At 39.8% G+C, this 15355-nt stretch overlaps 1 protein-coding gene across 2 annotated transcripts in view; it reads right to left on the bottom strand.

The window, feature by feature from the left end:
- LOC123024663 (protein TANC1-like) overlaps positions 1–1882 on the bottom strand; it is a 64266-nt gene extending 62384 nt beyond the window's left edge. For both annotated transcript variants that reach the window (XM_044432656.1, XM_044432657.1), the window contains exons 1-2: positions 1698–1882; positions 1442–1546 (exon numbers count right to left, since the gene is read on the bottom strand). In XM_044432656.1, coding sequence (XP_044288591.1) covers positions 1442–1546; positions 1698–1860 — 268 coding nt within the window. In that variant the 5' untranslated portion in view covers positions 1861–1882. The remainder of the gene's footprint in view (positions 1–1441; positions 1547–1697) is intronic.
- Between the last annotated feature and the right edge of the window lie 13473 nt (positions 1883–15355).

The following is a 15355-nucleotide window of genomic DNA, read 5'->3' as shown; positions in this document are numbered from 1 at the left end:
GTTGCCACAGAATAAATGTGGAACTGGAATCAATTTGTGTAGGCAAACGAAACTCCTACTACTGGCATGCCTCTTAGTCACCAGTGGTACATGTCCTCTAGCTGGGAAAACGCTAGACATTTTGTTCCTTTGCCATCTCTGATGATGTTACTTTTTTTTTAACTGTATATACTATGCAGGCTAGTGGCCAAGTGACAGTGAAATCTGCTGCCATATGGAAGCAGGAGGATGGAGACTTAAGCCATCTAAATTAGCAAACAGTGATCTGTTTCTCAGGGTTTATATGATGGTCTTTAGTAACCTTTTGGGCTCAAAAGAGCAAGGCCCACTTGTCCAAAAAGAGAACCACTAAACAGTGGGAGTTAAGAGACGATGGAAGAATAAACCATTATCATGCAACTAATAACTACAAAGCTTCCTCTGCAAAAAGAGTGCTCTTCTTTAACAACAACAACAACAACATAATTTGCTGTCAATCAGCCATGGCCAGTACAAAAATGAATGAATAAAACAGCTATAAAAATAAAAAGTTGGGATAAAATCTCCATGTCAAAATTAGACAGAGCATACTTTTTAACATGTTTTGAAAGTTCAACAGATTTTCTAACTGTGAAAAGTAAGGTCTAGAGTGCAGAAAAATGCAGACAGTCACAAAATATAGGTTACACTGATGTGAATTTAAAAGAATGGGGCCATACTCTGCTCTCGAATCCAGATATGCACAAAAAATGTGGACAGGGTTCCACAGAGGAATGTTTGTCTCTCCTAGAAACTTTTACCACTATGGAAAGAGATGTTGTGAACTCAGTCTCAGATAGAAAGCTCCAGAAAAACAAGGAAGGTGTATTTAGCTTGAAGGTGTATGTTGAGTCCACTGGTATCAATTAGGCTATAAATCTAAAATCACAGTGAATATGAAATCCTCATTATTGTACAAATACTAACAGAGTATCTTGATTCTCATTTCACAGTGACATTCATTGAAACCACGCTCTGTTATGCTGTAGTCAAATTTAATGAACTTGGAACTTTTCAAGAATACCAATTAACTCCAGGGTTGGGCTATTACCAGCCTTGCCAACACAGTCATCTATTGTTATTTGCTGTCTGATTTAGTAAGCTTTTCACTGCAGTGGCAAGACACATCTCTTTAACACAGCAAAGTAGAACACTTTCACTTGAAAGACTGAAAGCAAGCAAAATCCAAGTACTACTCGCACAGTAATAGCGACCCACAAATCTTATTCTTAATTTTACTGGAATATTTACACCATTCTAGGATTCTGGGCTGCTAGACATGGCACATATTAACCTAGCACAATATCTGCAAAACGGTTCTATACAAAGAGTACAATTTTTACTGTTTTTATAGCCATTTCCTTTTCAAGTCAAAGTCCAATCATTTAATAAAGGTAAAACCACTCTAAACACACATACTCACCATTCTGGTTGTGTTCAGTTGGTTCCAACACCTTCCTCATTGGAACGACGACTGCATCCCCCGGTATTCGGGGGCTTTCCACGTATTTGGGCTTCCTGATGGGACCTGCAACAGGAAACATTTTAGCTCACCTACTATTGCTCAGACAGGACACAAATTTCAGAAGACAGGTGGAGGAGGAGAACAACTCCAAAAGCAAAGCTAAGTGATGCAGACGCTACCCATGTTATAAGAAAGATAGTGAATTCTCTCGTACTTCCACTCTTGCAGTCTGTTGTCAGGGGGAAAAAGCAGCAGCAACAAGCTCTAGTCAGGCTCACTTTTTGGAATGTAAACTCTGCTGTGGAACAAAAGCAGTTTCCTTGCTGTGATGCTTCTGAAGCAGCCTCTAGCATATGTAAAGAGTGTGACTCTGACATGGTTGAAACACACACAGCCTCAGACTGAGCCTCTCTAGGCAGAACCTCTGTTTTCCACCTCAATTTGAAGATAACCCTGTTTACTAGTATAATCTTTGAAAGCCAGGAGGCAAGGATTACAAAGCAGACAGCTTGCAACATTTAACACTCCAAATATTCCCATCCAGCAGCTTTATATTACTGAGTACAGTATTTCTACCCAAGCAAATGACGCACAATGTTGATTGTAAGAGGGCGGTGGGGTGGGGAGGAGAAAGATCTGTTTGGCAGCTAGCTCTCAATATGTTCATTTAAAAAGAAAGGGAGACAACAATTTTAGTAAAATTAAACCAAAACATGCTTGGCATTTTAAAGCCATCTATTTAGTTTTCGGGTTGAGATGGAAAACAGTTTATCAACAGTTTATGTTCATCAAACTTAAGAAAATGAATTCACTACTTTCATTTCAGTATTTACATTATTAATGGCAGCACACTCTACTGAATGCAACAATTACAGGAAACATTAAATGCACAACAGAAATTCTGTTCACGAAAATAGTACCACAGTGGGAACAATACTGCCATCTAAGGGTTTTTTAGAGAAATGCTCCAAATAGTGAAGCAACTGCTTTAAAAATCTAACAGGCCTAACCTATGATCCTGGTGTTAATAAGTTAGAATTTTATTTAGCCTCTGTAGTAGAGAAGATCAAACGATGAAATAATACTATTACTAATAATATCCAAACCAATACCAATGAGTTGCACTCTCACATCCCCCCGCCAATTCACCCCAAGGAAAGATACCCAACATATTGTGTTTGCTAAGATTCCACCAGTTCATCACAGATCCTAGTCACAATTCCAGCTACTTATATTGCAGATACACACACCCAAGAGCAGCCACAATGCCTCCCCAGCACAGGGCTCTCTCTATTTCAGCAGTTAAGGGGTCACATGAAGAACCCACAGGTGAAGACTGCAAATTCTACTGTGATACCAGTACCGCATATGCATTAGCATCAGTGTGATGGAGCAAGCATTTTGCAATGGAGAAAGACAAGAAAACAGGCACACCACAAAAAGCAGCTTGTTTCTGAAAGCTACCAAAGAACACTGGTATTCCAGTGGAAAATGGCAATGCAATAGGAATAGGAAATGTGTGGGTCAGAATCTCATTCCTGGGAATGTAAAGACAGGCTGCAGTTTTTTGAATGGTTATCTGAGTGTTTACAGATAAGGACAATAAGAAGCTGTTTTCTGGTGACATCATATCAGTATTTAAGTTATGACTGCATGACCAAAAGAGCCCTTGCCTGGACATCCAAGCAGTAGTGATGAATTAAAGTTAATGCTACAGACCAAGTTGCAGCTTGGCAGTCATTTGAGACCCCTGTAGCAAATGAAATGGAGGTTGTGCATTCCTTTGCAATATGTACTCCCACATAGTTTACAGGCTAGAGACTGCCAGCTCATAGGCTAGTGGGATAGTCTGGACAATCCACCACAGTCTCTTAGAAACAGGAAGCTCTTTCCTTTGCCCCCCCCATTACAAGAAAATAAACATGGAGACTGAGGGAAAGATTTAGTTCTGGGGTAGTAGAAAGCCAGGTCCCTCCTGGTGTCCAAAGTGTAAAACGTTTGTTCCATCTCTGAAAATGCCGCAGGAAAAAAAGACAGGCTTTTCCCCCTGATATCCTGTTTTAATGGAAGTCCGAAACAACCCTGGGCAGAAAAGCAATACTGGAACAAAGAGCCACCATATTCTTATGGAACACGACATATGCTGGGCCAATCTGGACACCACATATTTCAGTTGCCCTCCTAGCTGAGGTGACTGCTAGCAAGATTGCAGCTCTTCAAAAGAGGAGGTGGAGATCTGTCATTTCCAGTGGCTCAGATGTTTTCCCTACAAAGGTATGGAGAACAACCAACAGAATCCATTGAGGCACCAGCTTCTAGATCAATGGAGCGCATTGCTGACTCCATGAATAACTGGTTGGATAACTGGGTGAGGAAACAACTGAGGAACCATCTATAGGCTGGTGATAGGCCAAAATTACAGACTCACAATGAAGACACCTTTGACCCTTTTCAAACAAAAAGAAAGGGAAATTAAGAACATGCTCAACAGAGCAGTTGCAGGGTTTGATCTGTACAGCAGTTACAAAGTTCTAAAAAGAAGTCCACTTTTTTGCACAGGATATACTCATGGTTGGTTTTCTAACAGCAGTCAAAAGTTCACGTAACCCTGAGGGTAAAGCTATTTTCTCAGCTATAGGCAAATTCTGCAAATGATCATCTTGATTGTGGACAGGTCTGGATGTTGGATTTTGAGAGAGAAACTCTGCTCAGAATGGGAGGTCATTTGTCAAGTCCATTTGCCAAGTGGAAGAGCTGAGCAAGCCATTACTGTGCTCAGCCGCTACTGAAAAATTAAGATCCTGTTAGTCTGAAGCTTTGCTTCAATCTCATCTTCCAAGCCGTCATTTTTGCATTTGGTACTAAATCCATTGCTTCATTTGCTTTGGCATGAAAAAGGCCACCCCCATTAAAATGCAAAGGCAAATACATGACCAATCTTCCTGAGTTGGGTCTTGCAGATCTGAGCCAGGCTTTTCTACAAAGGGCAACACTATAACCATGACATTGCAACCAAGCCAATACACAGAGGCAGCAGGCTATAATCAAAAGTTCTCATACTGAAGATCAATACCCTAACCACACAGCTACAGCCAGACCAAAAAGAAAAAAGTACACAATGGGACTTTTGTAGCACCCTGCAGACCTAACCGATGAAATGCCCCTTCACTCCAAGCAATGTGCTCAAGAACTCAGGCATATAGATTAGTACTGAATAGGATGTATGGGAAACTATAGCTCAGTGGAATAATATACAACACATTCCAGGCTTGCAAGCTGGCTACAAGGCATCCAGAAGAAAAGTCTGGGAAGAAAAAGACATGTACATGCACTCATATGCAACTTGACACACAAAGAATGATAGGCTCATAGAAACCGTCTCACCCAAGTAACTGTATGACACATTCATGCTCTAACAAGATGCTTCCTTTCTTCCCAGGCCCTTCGTGCAGTTGCAGCTTTTAATTGCATGGACACAATAGGATTTAGAAACAATCCTTCCCCATTCAGCAGGCGTAACTAGTGCATATGATTGCTGTGTAAATAATTAAGACGCCCTGTTTTCCAGTAAACAGTAGCTATAAAAATTTCAGTTGTTCACATTTGAGGTACTATTCAGCAAATGGCGTATTACAAATTTGTGTGGAATTCTAAGACATTAGAGGTGTTATGCATGTGTGTCTGCATTAGCAGAGGAACATTAGATGAACTCTGCATAATGGCTACATGTGGATATTAAAATAAGGTCGAATTTGTAAGCCTTTAACCATGTTTTGCATGCAGTGGTGGAATTCATTCTTTCCTTCCTTCCTTCCTTCCTTCCTTCCTTCCTTCCTTCCTTCTGAAGTTTCTATGCCGCCCCATTCGCCTAAGCCTCAGGGCAGCTCACAACAATAAATAAATAAGCATTTCAGAACAGTTGTGTGAACATAAAGCCACCCTGGGTTAAAGACAGAGTAGAAAACATACTTTAACATAGTCTTGTCTTTTATTACAGTACCCTTGTCATGGCTCACTGATTGAAAGACTGACCACCCACCTTAACAGAATCACCCCTTTTCCTGTCACTTTCTCTGGAGCATCAAAGACTACCAATTGAAGAGCTAGCTGCCAACACAAAGGGAAACACTATGAGATATGATGCCTGCAGTATCTTGCATATGTTATTCAAGTAAGAGTCAGAGAAGCAGAAATGATAAACCTGTTCAAACAAAAGATGGGTGGTTTGTTTATTTATTTTGCATGATTTGTTAAACTGTCCAGCCAGAGAGGATCGTGCAGGTAAGATCATTTATACCAGCTTTCCTCAATCTACTCCCTCCAGATGTTTTGCATTACAACTCCAGTCAACCTTGACCACTAGTCACCCAGGCAGCAGCTAAGGGGTGTTGCAGTCCAAATATCAGGAGAACCCAGCTTTGGAAAGGCTGGTCTGTACAATTAGAATACTGACAGATAATCTTCATCAGGGCAACTTATTGATTTTAATCAATATTTTTGTACATCTTTATTAAAATATTTATATCCCATGTTTCCAGTTCACAGTGTGATGCCCAAAACAGTTTACACAATAATCTGGGAACAATTCATGTGAGCTAAACACTAGGAATCAAACTGAACAACACAGAAAATAACAAGAACTGTAATATTCTTCAGCCAAATTAAGGAATGAGTTAAATCATTAAGGCCCACATACTGAAAAGCTATTTTGGTCTGGTATCTAAAGGCCACCAAGGGAAAAGGCCATTCTGATTCTACAGGACAGGGAATCCAAAGGCTTGGCAAACAGATCCTTCAGGTAATTTGGTCCCAAACTGATCAAGTTTTAAAAGACTTTGAATTAGGATTAGAAATTACCTAGAAGCCAGTATGGGCAGAACAATGGAGAAATATGTTACACAAATCTGGCTCTGGTTATCACTTTCACTGCCACATTTTGTAACAGTTGAACTTTTCAAAGGTATGCTACAGTAATTCAACCTTGAAATAACTATGACATGCATGATTATAGCCAAGTGCCCCTTTTTCAGCAGCAGGCACAACTGGTCTACCAGACTAGGCTTGGCAATGGCACACCTAGCCACAGTTGTCACCTGGCCAACCAGAAGCAACACTGGATCCAGAAAAAGCATTCCTAAGATGTGGATTTCTTCAGAAGGGGTGCAACCCTGCCCCAGTGAGACTTCATCCTTATCTCATGATTAGTAGTCTTACTGACTTGCCTATGCTATGTCTCTCTGTTAGGAGACATCCTGTCCAACCATCCTGTGGTTAGGCCAGTGTGGTGTAGTGGTTAAGAGCACGGGACTGGAACTCAGTCGATCTGGGTTCTAGTCCCCGCTCAGCCAAGGAGCCCATTGGGTGACTTTGGGCCAGTCACAGACTCTCAGCCCAACCTACCGCACAGGGTGGTTGTTGTGGGGATAAGATGGAGGAGGAGAATGATGTAAGCTGCCTTGAGCCCTTTGTAGGAAAAAGGCAGGATATAAATCGATAAATATTTGTTGTTATTTGTTTTTCGGCGCCAGGCAAAGACCTTTTTATTTAAACGTCATTTTAATTGTTAACAATATTTGCTTATTTATCTGGCCAGGGTGACTTTTTATACTGTTATTTATTTTAATTTTATATTGTTATTTTTGTATTTTATTGTATTTTATTTCTGCTGTGAGCTGCCCCAAGGCTTCGGCAAGGGGCGGCATAGAAATGTTTAAATAAATAAATAAATAAATAAATAAATAAATAAAATAAAACAAAACATTTGAACAGGAAGGAAGAGAAAGCTAAGATCTAGAATTTCATAAGCATACCTATGACACTGAACCCCAGCTCCCCATACTAATTTTCCCCAATGGTCTATTGTACAGTTGAACACTGTATCAATATAATCTAAACACCATTGTGTCAAGCAAAAATTAGAAAGCAGCACTCTAGGACAAATTAGATCTACATATACAAGAATCATTCTGGTCAGATGGTCCAGAATACCATTGTCAATTGTATTAAAGGCAGAGGTCCAGAAGAATAAAAAAATAATAACTGTCTCACTCATCTAGTTTTTATTTCAGTCTAGCCATACAAGGCTGAGAAAAACTGGAGGGATGGTGGAAGGAAGACTGGTGTATCTTTTCCTCATCAGTCTATGAGAAATGGTTTTCTAAGCTGTGGCTATGATGTTTCTCCTGCCAGCCAAATAACTGCTAAAGTAATGATGGGGGTAGTAAAAAGCCCTCACCTTTTCCTAATTATCCTTGAAAATTCCTAACCAACATTCAATATCCCATTCTAAAGGCATGGTGCTTAGACATGCGTAGCAACTTATAAGGTCCGCAGCTTGGGAGTGCTCCTCGACCCGGAGCTTTCACTCGAAGCTCAGGTAACAGCAGCGGCGAGGAGCGCTTTCCTCCAGCTTCAGCTGATCCATCAGCTGTGCCCCTATCTGGAGCACGACAGCCTCGCAACAGTGACTCATGCACTGGTGACTTCCCGCCTTGACTTCTGTAACGCGCTCTACGTGGGGCTACCCTTGAAGACGGTCCGGATACTTCAATTGGTTCAAAATAGAGCTGCCAGGCTGCTGACGGGAACTGGACGCTATGCTCACATGACTCCAGTTCTCTGGCAGCTTCATTGGCTTCCCATTGAAGTCCGGGCCCAATTCAAGGTGTTGGTGATGACCTATAAAGCCCTAAACGGCTTGGGTCCTGGTTACCTGAAGGAGCGCTTATGTCCATATATGCCCAGCCGCCCCTTGAGATCAGTGGGAGAGGCCCTCCTCCGGGAGCCCTCAGTGAAGGAAATTAGGAGGGTGGCTACTCGGAGGAGGGCTTTCTCAGCGGTGGCGCCTAAGTTATGGAATGCGCTCCCCAGAGAGGTCCACCTGGCGCCGTCGTTATTTGTTTTTCGGCGCCAGGCGAAGACCTTTTTATTTAAGCAGCATTTTAAATGTTAATATTATTGAATTTTATTCGGCCAGGGCGGCTTATTTTATTTTACTGTATATATTTTAATTGTTATTGTTTTAATGTATTTTGTATTTTATTTGATGTTGTAAGCCGCCCTGAGGCCTCGGCAAGGGGCGGCATAGAAATGTTTTAATAAAATAAATAAATAATAAAAACTCAAATACATATATTTCTGGGACAAGACTGACCATCTCCATCAATTTCAGTCTGCTTTGAACTACAGTTCAGCCAAAGTGCCCCCAACCTGGTGATTCCTTTTTCTTCTTCTGGTTCAATCTTTTTCTGCACAGAGGTGCATAGAGAAATGCACAGAGATGCTGTGGCACAAGTGGGCGGCATACAAATGTTTTAGATAAATAATCCTACTAGCAACTGCCACCCCCCCTTGGGAGGATGCTACATAATGACATATAAATGAAGCTATACCCTCTTTCAAGGTCATATTTAACAGCTGTATTTCCTCAACTGTCCTTGCCCTCAATCAACAATGGGCAAGGGACAAATCTAATCAGCCTTGCACTTAAAAAAGCTCTCTCCACATCCTCAGGCTGCAAAAGCTGAAAGCATCTGCAGAAAAAGACAAGTAGTTGGGAAGGCGTACAATGTGCTGTTTATGGAGGGTTTTGGGGGACAAGGCTCCTATATAATAAACAAACGCCAAGCAACATAAAAGCAACTAATACAAGCTTTACAAATCATCCAGAACTTCTTTTCCTGGTTAGATGAGCGTCCCTGGGGACATTTCTTTTCCACATTTATGGTGCTACCATGAATAGGGCCTTTGCCATGTGGTCACCTGCCACATCTTAGATATTGGGGCAATCAAATAACAGCCAGCTCTGAAGATCTGAATACACGTGCAGGCACATGCGGAAACAAGCAGCTTTTCGGGTATTCTGGTCCCAAGCTGAGCTACACTATAATAAAGGTCAAAATCAGCTCCACTAGAGGACTCTGTATAGATGCAATGGGAGCAGGACGTGGCATAATTTAAGCATCTCCTTGTTGAAACAGATGGCTCCCATGCCTACTGAAACTGCCAGAAGGTTTAAGTGCTTCTTTAGTAAGTATGGGTTACTTAAAAACTGCCACCACCACCTGACAATCAGTTTAAGGAAAGTGCTGAAGACCTGTAGTGTGTTCTTCCATTAACTTCCTCAAGAATATATAATTTTGCTACATCTTCTCCCCACTTCATCCCTATGAACATATACGTATGTTGGTAGAATGGACTATATAAGTTTTACTTTCCTTTTCTTCCTACTATTCTAGAATTCTATAATAAGTACTTAATATTTATAATTCTGCTCACAAATACACACATAAAACATAAAAGACAAGCTGGAATTAACCAAAGAGGATTTTAAAATTAAATAATCCATAATCCTCCTGTACTCTGAATTCATATTACACTGAACACTGTGTTCTTGCTTTTGTGTGTGTGTGTGTGTCTGTGTGTGTGTGTGCATGCACACACACAAATTTTTAATGCATGGAGGTTTTATCTTAGCAGTCTTCTGCATTGGAACATAAATGTCACCCCCAAAGCCTAAAACAAGAACAACTTTTACTCTGTAGATCAGCCTGGCAGTCTGTAAAGCTTTTATTAACAAGACCCATCTTCCTCTTCCTTATACCAAGTACTAACTAGTCTAAATGTGGCAACTATTTCCTATATCCTTATATTAAGAAGGAACATTTCACAAAAATGTCAAGGCAATACTGATAATTTCTGCTACCTATCTGCTTTGATCTATAATTTTAAGGAACTCTATAAAGCAGGTAAACTATTAATCTTTGTGAGCTTCACAATCTTCAAGGACATTTGTTCATGCAACAAAAGAGGGCAATTTTCCTTGATGTTTTGGCAGACAGCAGTCAGCAACAACCTCAAAAGCTCCTTTGCCTCATCCTACTACACAATCCTAGTTTGCAGGGCAAGTTAAGTGAAGAAGCAAGCAATGTCAAAGACTGTGCAAAGGCCTTGTCTTACCAGCATGCAGCAAAAACAATATGCCTGGCGCAGCCCCAAGTTGTACTCCTGGGACAATACTTGAAGATGTTTTGTATTCTGAAACATTTGAAAGTACTTTCACAACATCAAATGCCAAGAGAGGCACTTGTTTACTAAACTCTCAGTAGCAATGTTATCACTAGCATTGCTACTATTCGATCTTAGATTCAGGAGATCAGCAGCATGAGTTCACTGGAACAGCATTGTTTTAAACCCTGCTTTAGAAGTATTTTAGTTGCATTTCAAGAAAGAAAATACAAGCAGTCCCTGGGTTATGAACAAGTTCTATTCCTGAGAAAATGGAAATTCATCTTTAAGTTGCATTTGATGTAAGTCAGCTCACATATAGTTAGCCCTATACATTCACGGGGGTTAAGAACACAGGACCTCTGCGGAAGTGGAAAAACCATGAATATCTCCATTCCTCCCACCGTCCCAAACTCACCAGCACCTCCTCTTTGCAGCGAGAAATGCCAAAGAGATTTCCCTCTCTGGATGGGTGGAGCAGGAAGGCATGCTTTGGAGGACTCCTTTTCTACCCTGTCACATCTTTAATTATAATCATTTCTCCCAAAACTGGAGTGTTCCCACGACTACACAGGGAAGGGGGCCATTTCTCCCAAAAGGAACATAGAATATACTAAGGCAATTTCAGAAGCTTTCAAGATGTAGGGGGGTGGGGGGTGAGTGGGGATGAAAGAGAGTAAAAATGAGTTAACATCCATAATGGAGCTTGTATATCTAACTTCAGAGCAAGTCACACACACTATTTTCAGGCCTCAGCAAATATCAGATTCTAGGTACTCCAGATCTAGAACAAGAAGTTTAAAAAAGAAAGTGGCTGTAACTGGGTGGGAAGAAGGAGAGGGCTCTAAAAGGGGGAGGGTTTGCATATCTGACTAGCAATAAAGGAGCAAGAGGCCTACAGGCAGATGTGTTATTGAAGGCCAGGCAGGGATCTAGATCTGAGCAAGCAGGGTCTCAAGTAACTTGCATTACGCTCTAAAGCTGTTACTAGATTTTGAAGGGAGGAAGGGGACAGGGGACAAGATTCTAGAACCAACAGCCAGAAAATCACGTTTGCTCTACCAACTTAATATACTAAGAATAAGGAAAAGTTCATTTCTCTTCTGTCCTCTAGGGTTCTCTTGATATTAAATGTGCTGGGAAGACACAGAATATGAAAAATGGGCTTATATCTTGAACACAGTCATTCCCTGGCACAACTCTATCTCTTTCAGCTCTGGTACTGACAGCATGTTCCCCTCATATACGATGAGAAATACTGATGGAAATGTATCATCAGTTTCTCCAAGACAATAAAAGCGAGATGAGAAAATAATACTCACATTTCTTTCAGCATATTTAAATGATTTAAACCTTAGATTTACCCTTTGATTGTACAAACAAATTCAAGGATGAAAGTACTTCAAAGAGTGTTACTTTGGGATAATCAATAGATTAGGTCTTATTCACCAGCCTCCAGCTGGTTTATGCAACCACATCAAGGTTTCACCAGATAAACTTCTATGGGAGAAATGCACCTTATTTCTCAAATCAACAAAGCTGAAGCCAGCTGTGATCATTAATATCATGTATGCAAAATCACATCATTATATTCTTCCATATTAAATAACACCTACAATTATTAATGTAGATTACAATCACCACTTCAGCCAAAAATATACAGTTTCTGAGTACAATAGAAGGGTTAAAAAGATGTTATGCAGCAAGGAACCTGCATTATGAAATTTTTAAACATTTCTTTATTTTTCTTTATTTTTGCATTTCTATGCTGCCTCCTGCCCCAAATGGAGTCTTTGGGATTGGGGCTGGGACTAAAGCGAGTCTTTACTTGGCATGCTTACAAATTTTCACCTCGCTGGTATGAGGCAGAATTCAGTGGTATGCATGCAGTAAAACATCTGATGCACAGTTTATCCTGTTTACTTTGCATAGCTTATTTACAGTTTTAATTTCTGATATAAATGGAACTCAGCAAACCAATTCAATATTTCTCTATTTTACAGCTCCTAGGCAAATGAAATGCAAAGAAAAATGACAGAGATATGTCAAAGATTTTTTAATAAATCTAAAAAGAAAAGGTTTACACATAAATTTCCAGCAGAGGGTGCCACTTCGATACATAACTGAACATATATAAACCACATCCTTTCAAAAGACAATTGTTCTAGCTTCTTTACATCAAACAATGCTATAATTAGATACAGTAAACTAGAATAGTAAAGGGCAACCATTTTAATCAGGATTAGATTAATAAACGAGAGGTAGTAAAATGACAGTATCAAAATGAAAGGTAGTAATGCTGGCATTTGAAGTTGCATGGCTTCCCTTACAATATTTTTCACATTTGCAGGAACATGGGAAACTCAGTGTTGAGGTCACTTTTTCCTTAGCTGGTTTTTAAAACTAGTCACTCGCATTTCTCAAGAGTGTATATAGACACGTTACAGCAATGTAAAAAGAGTTGCATAAACTATACTCTCAGGGACTTCTCAAGAACCAAACCCAACTCTAAGCATGCTGCAAACCCTTACATATAAACATTTGAAAGGATTTCAGAACTGGAGAGTAGTTAAGAAACTTGAATATATGAAGGCTTGAATATACTAAAAATATTTAAGTGCCATTGCAGGAAGAAAGGTGAGGACCCCGAGGGTGTGGAATGGGCTTCCACGAGAGGTCGTTGAGGCCCCATCGGTGCGGGTGTTCAAGGATAGGCTGGACGTCCACATGGTGGGCATGTCGTGAGTGGAACCGGCTGGTGCCAGAGGTCAGACTAGATGGCCCGGGAGACCCCTTCTGACTCGCTCTGTTTCTGTGTTCCTATATTGATTGATTGATTCCAAAGCCAGTCAGTACTCCCTCCATCAACCTCAAAAGATAGCTCCTTGCACCCAGCTTGAGATATGCTATATCAGGATGAACAGGGAAAAGCCACAACAGATGGAAGAAGCTTTGACTAATTAAGTCATTTTGCCACAGAGTAATATTGTAATAGGTCATTACTGTATGAACTCTGGGCAGTCTTGAGCTTGCACACTCCCTTCTTACTCACAGTGTTAACTGTGTGCTCCAGTTTATCTACAAAGTGGACTAAGTTTCTGCTTCCCTAAAAAGTAATCTGATTAGTGACCCTGTCTTGTAGATGAACTGCCACACATCAGTTTACTGAAAGCAAGAATCAGATATCAGGAGTAGACACGTGAGAGGGGGAGAAAAGGAAGCATGCAGCATGGTTTGGCATTGTATTTTAATGTTCTACACACAGACACCACCACCGGAATGATGAGCCTTTCTGAATGCAAAGAAGTTGTGAAGTTAAGGGAGGAAATCATCTCTTGAGCCTCTTCAAGAGAAAATACAAAACTGAGCCACAATTATGCATTATTAACCCCCACTAATTTAAATGAGAGCCTTAAGCATATGCTTAACCTACTGGCTCCAACTGAAAGCAACAAGACTTAGAAACCCTTAATTTTGGTAGAATCATACCCTAAATTAAATTATTACATCTACTGATATACACATAAGTTACAGTCTATTGAAATTTTACAAACTTGGGCTACACATTTACCTGGGAATAACTCCCACAGAACACATTTATTCATTTTATTTATATAAACTTTTATATACCATCCTCCATAGTCAATTTGGCGCTCTGAACAGTTTACAAGAATTAAAATAATAATAATAAAGTAACAATACAATAATGATACATTTCAATAACAATACATTTCAGCAGTCCCAAAGCTGAGCCAACCAACAAAAATAAGGAATAACTAAATAATAAACAAAGATATGAATATAATTTTTATAAAAATCTGTAATTTAACAATTAAAATACATTGGGGTTTACCTTTGGGTAAACACATGCAGGACTGAAGTATTCCTGAAGATATGTTAACAGCCCAATGGAAGATGCGGATGATATTTCAGCAAAGTATTGCATTTTATTGTTAGAACAGTCTTCAAAAGAATAGCTTCCCTGCTCATCCTGCCATCACTTGTTTCCAAACACTAAATTCAGATTTTGTCTAGAGAAGGAGAACATTCTGTACTTCACTGGGATTAAAAGCTTACTTTTAAAGAAAACTAGAAGCTTGCATTCTTTCTTAGCAGGCACCAGAATTTGCAAAGAAACTCATACAGACCAATATATGATTTAATTTTTTTAGAAATGTTTCCCAGGTTCTTGCTATCCAACCCTGCCATGTTCAAAGCAATGTAAGTATAACCTGCAGTTCCAAGGACTCTTGCTTCTAGAAATTACAGGGGTGGCTACTAGGAAACAGGCCTTCTTTGTGGCATTCCAATTATGGAATACACTGTCGAAAGACCTATTATCCTATTTTTCAAATGCCAACTTAAAATAATTTATTCTCTTTTGGATTGAATCTGCCTTCAATTTTGTCGCTAGTGGTTCTTTTTTACCAAGTTTATGTGCTTTTTAGATTGGTCATTAATTTATGTGGGTTTTATCTGACCATTTTTATTGTAAGCCAGCCTAAAGACTGCAGTAGAAAGGAGAGGCATTCATACTTAAAAATAACTTTAAATCATATCTAAACACATAGTTTAAAACTGCAGAGTCAGAAAACAGCATCCATTTATAAAGAGTTGCAGAAATTTATCAATTTATTTATTTTATTAAATACATAGACCACCCATAAGGTGGGTGCTTTTAGGACAGTTTATAAATATAAAACAATAAAACAACAACCAGATAAACTTCAGGTTATAGCGCAGCATAGAAGTAGATTGAAACAAATAAAATAAATACATACTATAGTGCAATCCAACTGGGTAAGCTTTCAACCTATTCTTGGGCCATCTAGCTGAGGTGCTTCGGACAGGGAGGGGTTGGAATGC

Source organism: Varanus komodoensis, unplaced genomic scaffold (genome assembly GCF_004798865.1).
Source record: "Varanus komodoensis strain SLA01 unplaced genomic scaffold, ASM479886v1 scaffold249, whole genome shotgun sequence".
NCBI lineage: Eukaryota > Metazoa > Chordata > Lepidosauria > Squamata > Varanidae > Varanus > Varanus komodoensis.
This window is presented reverse-complemented; position numbering and strand designations above follow the sequence as displayed.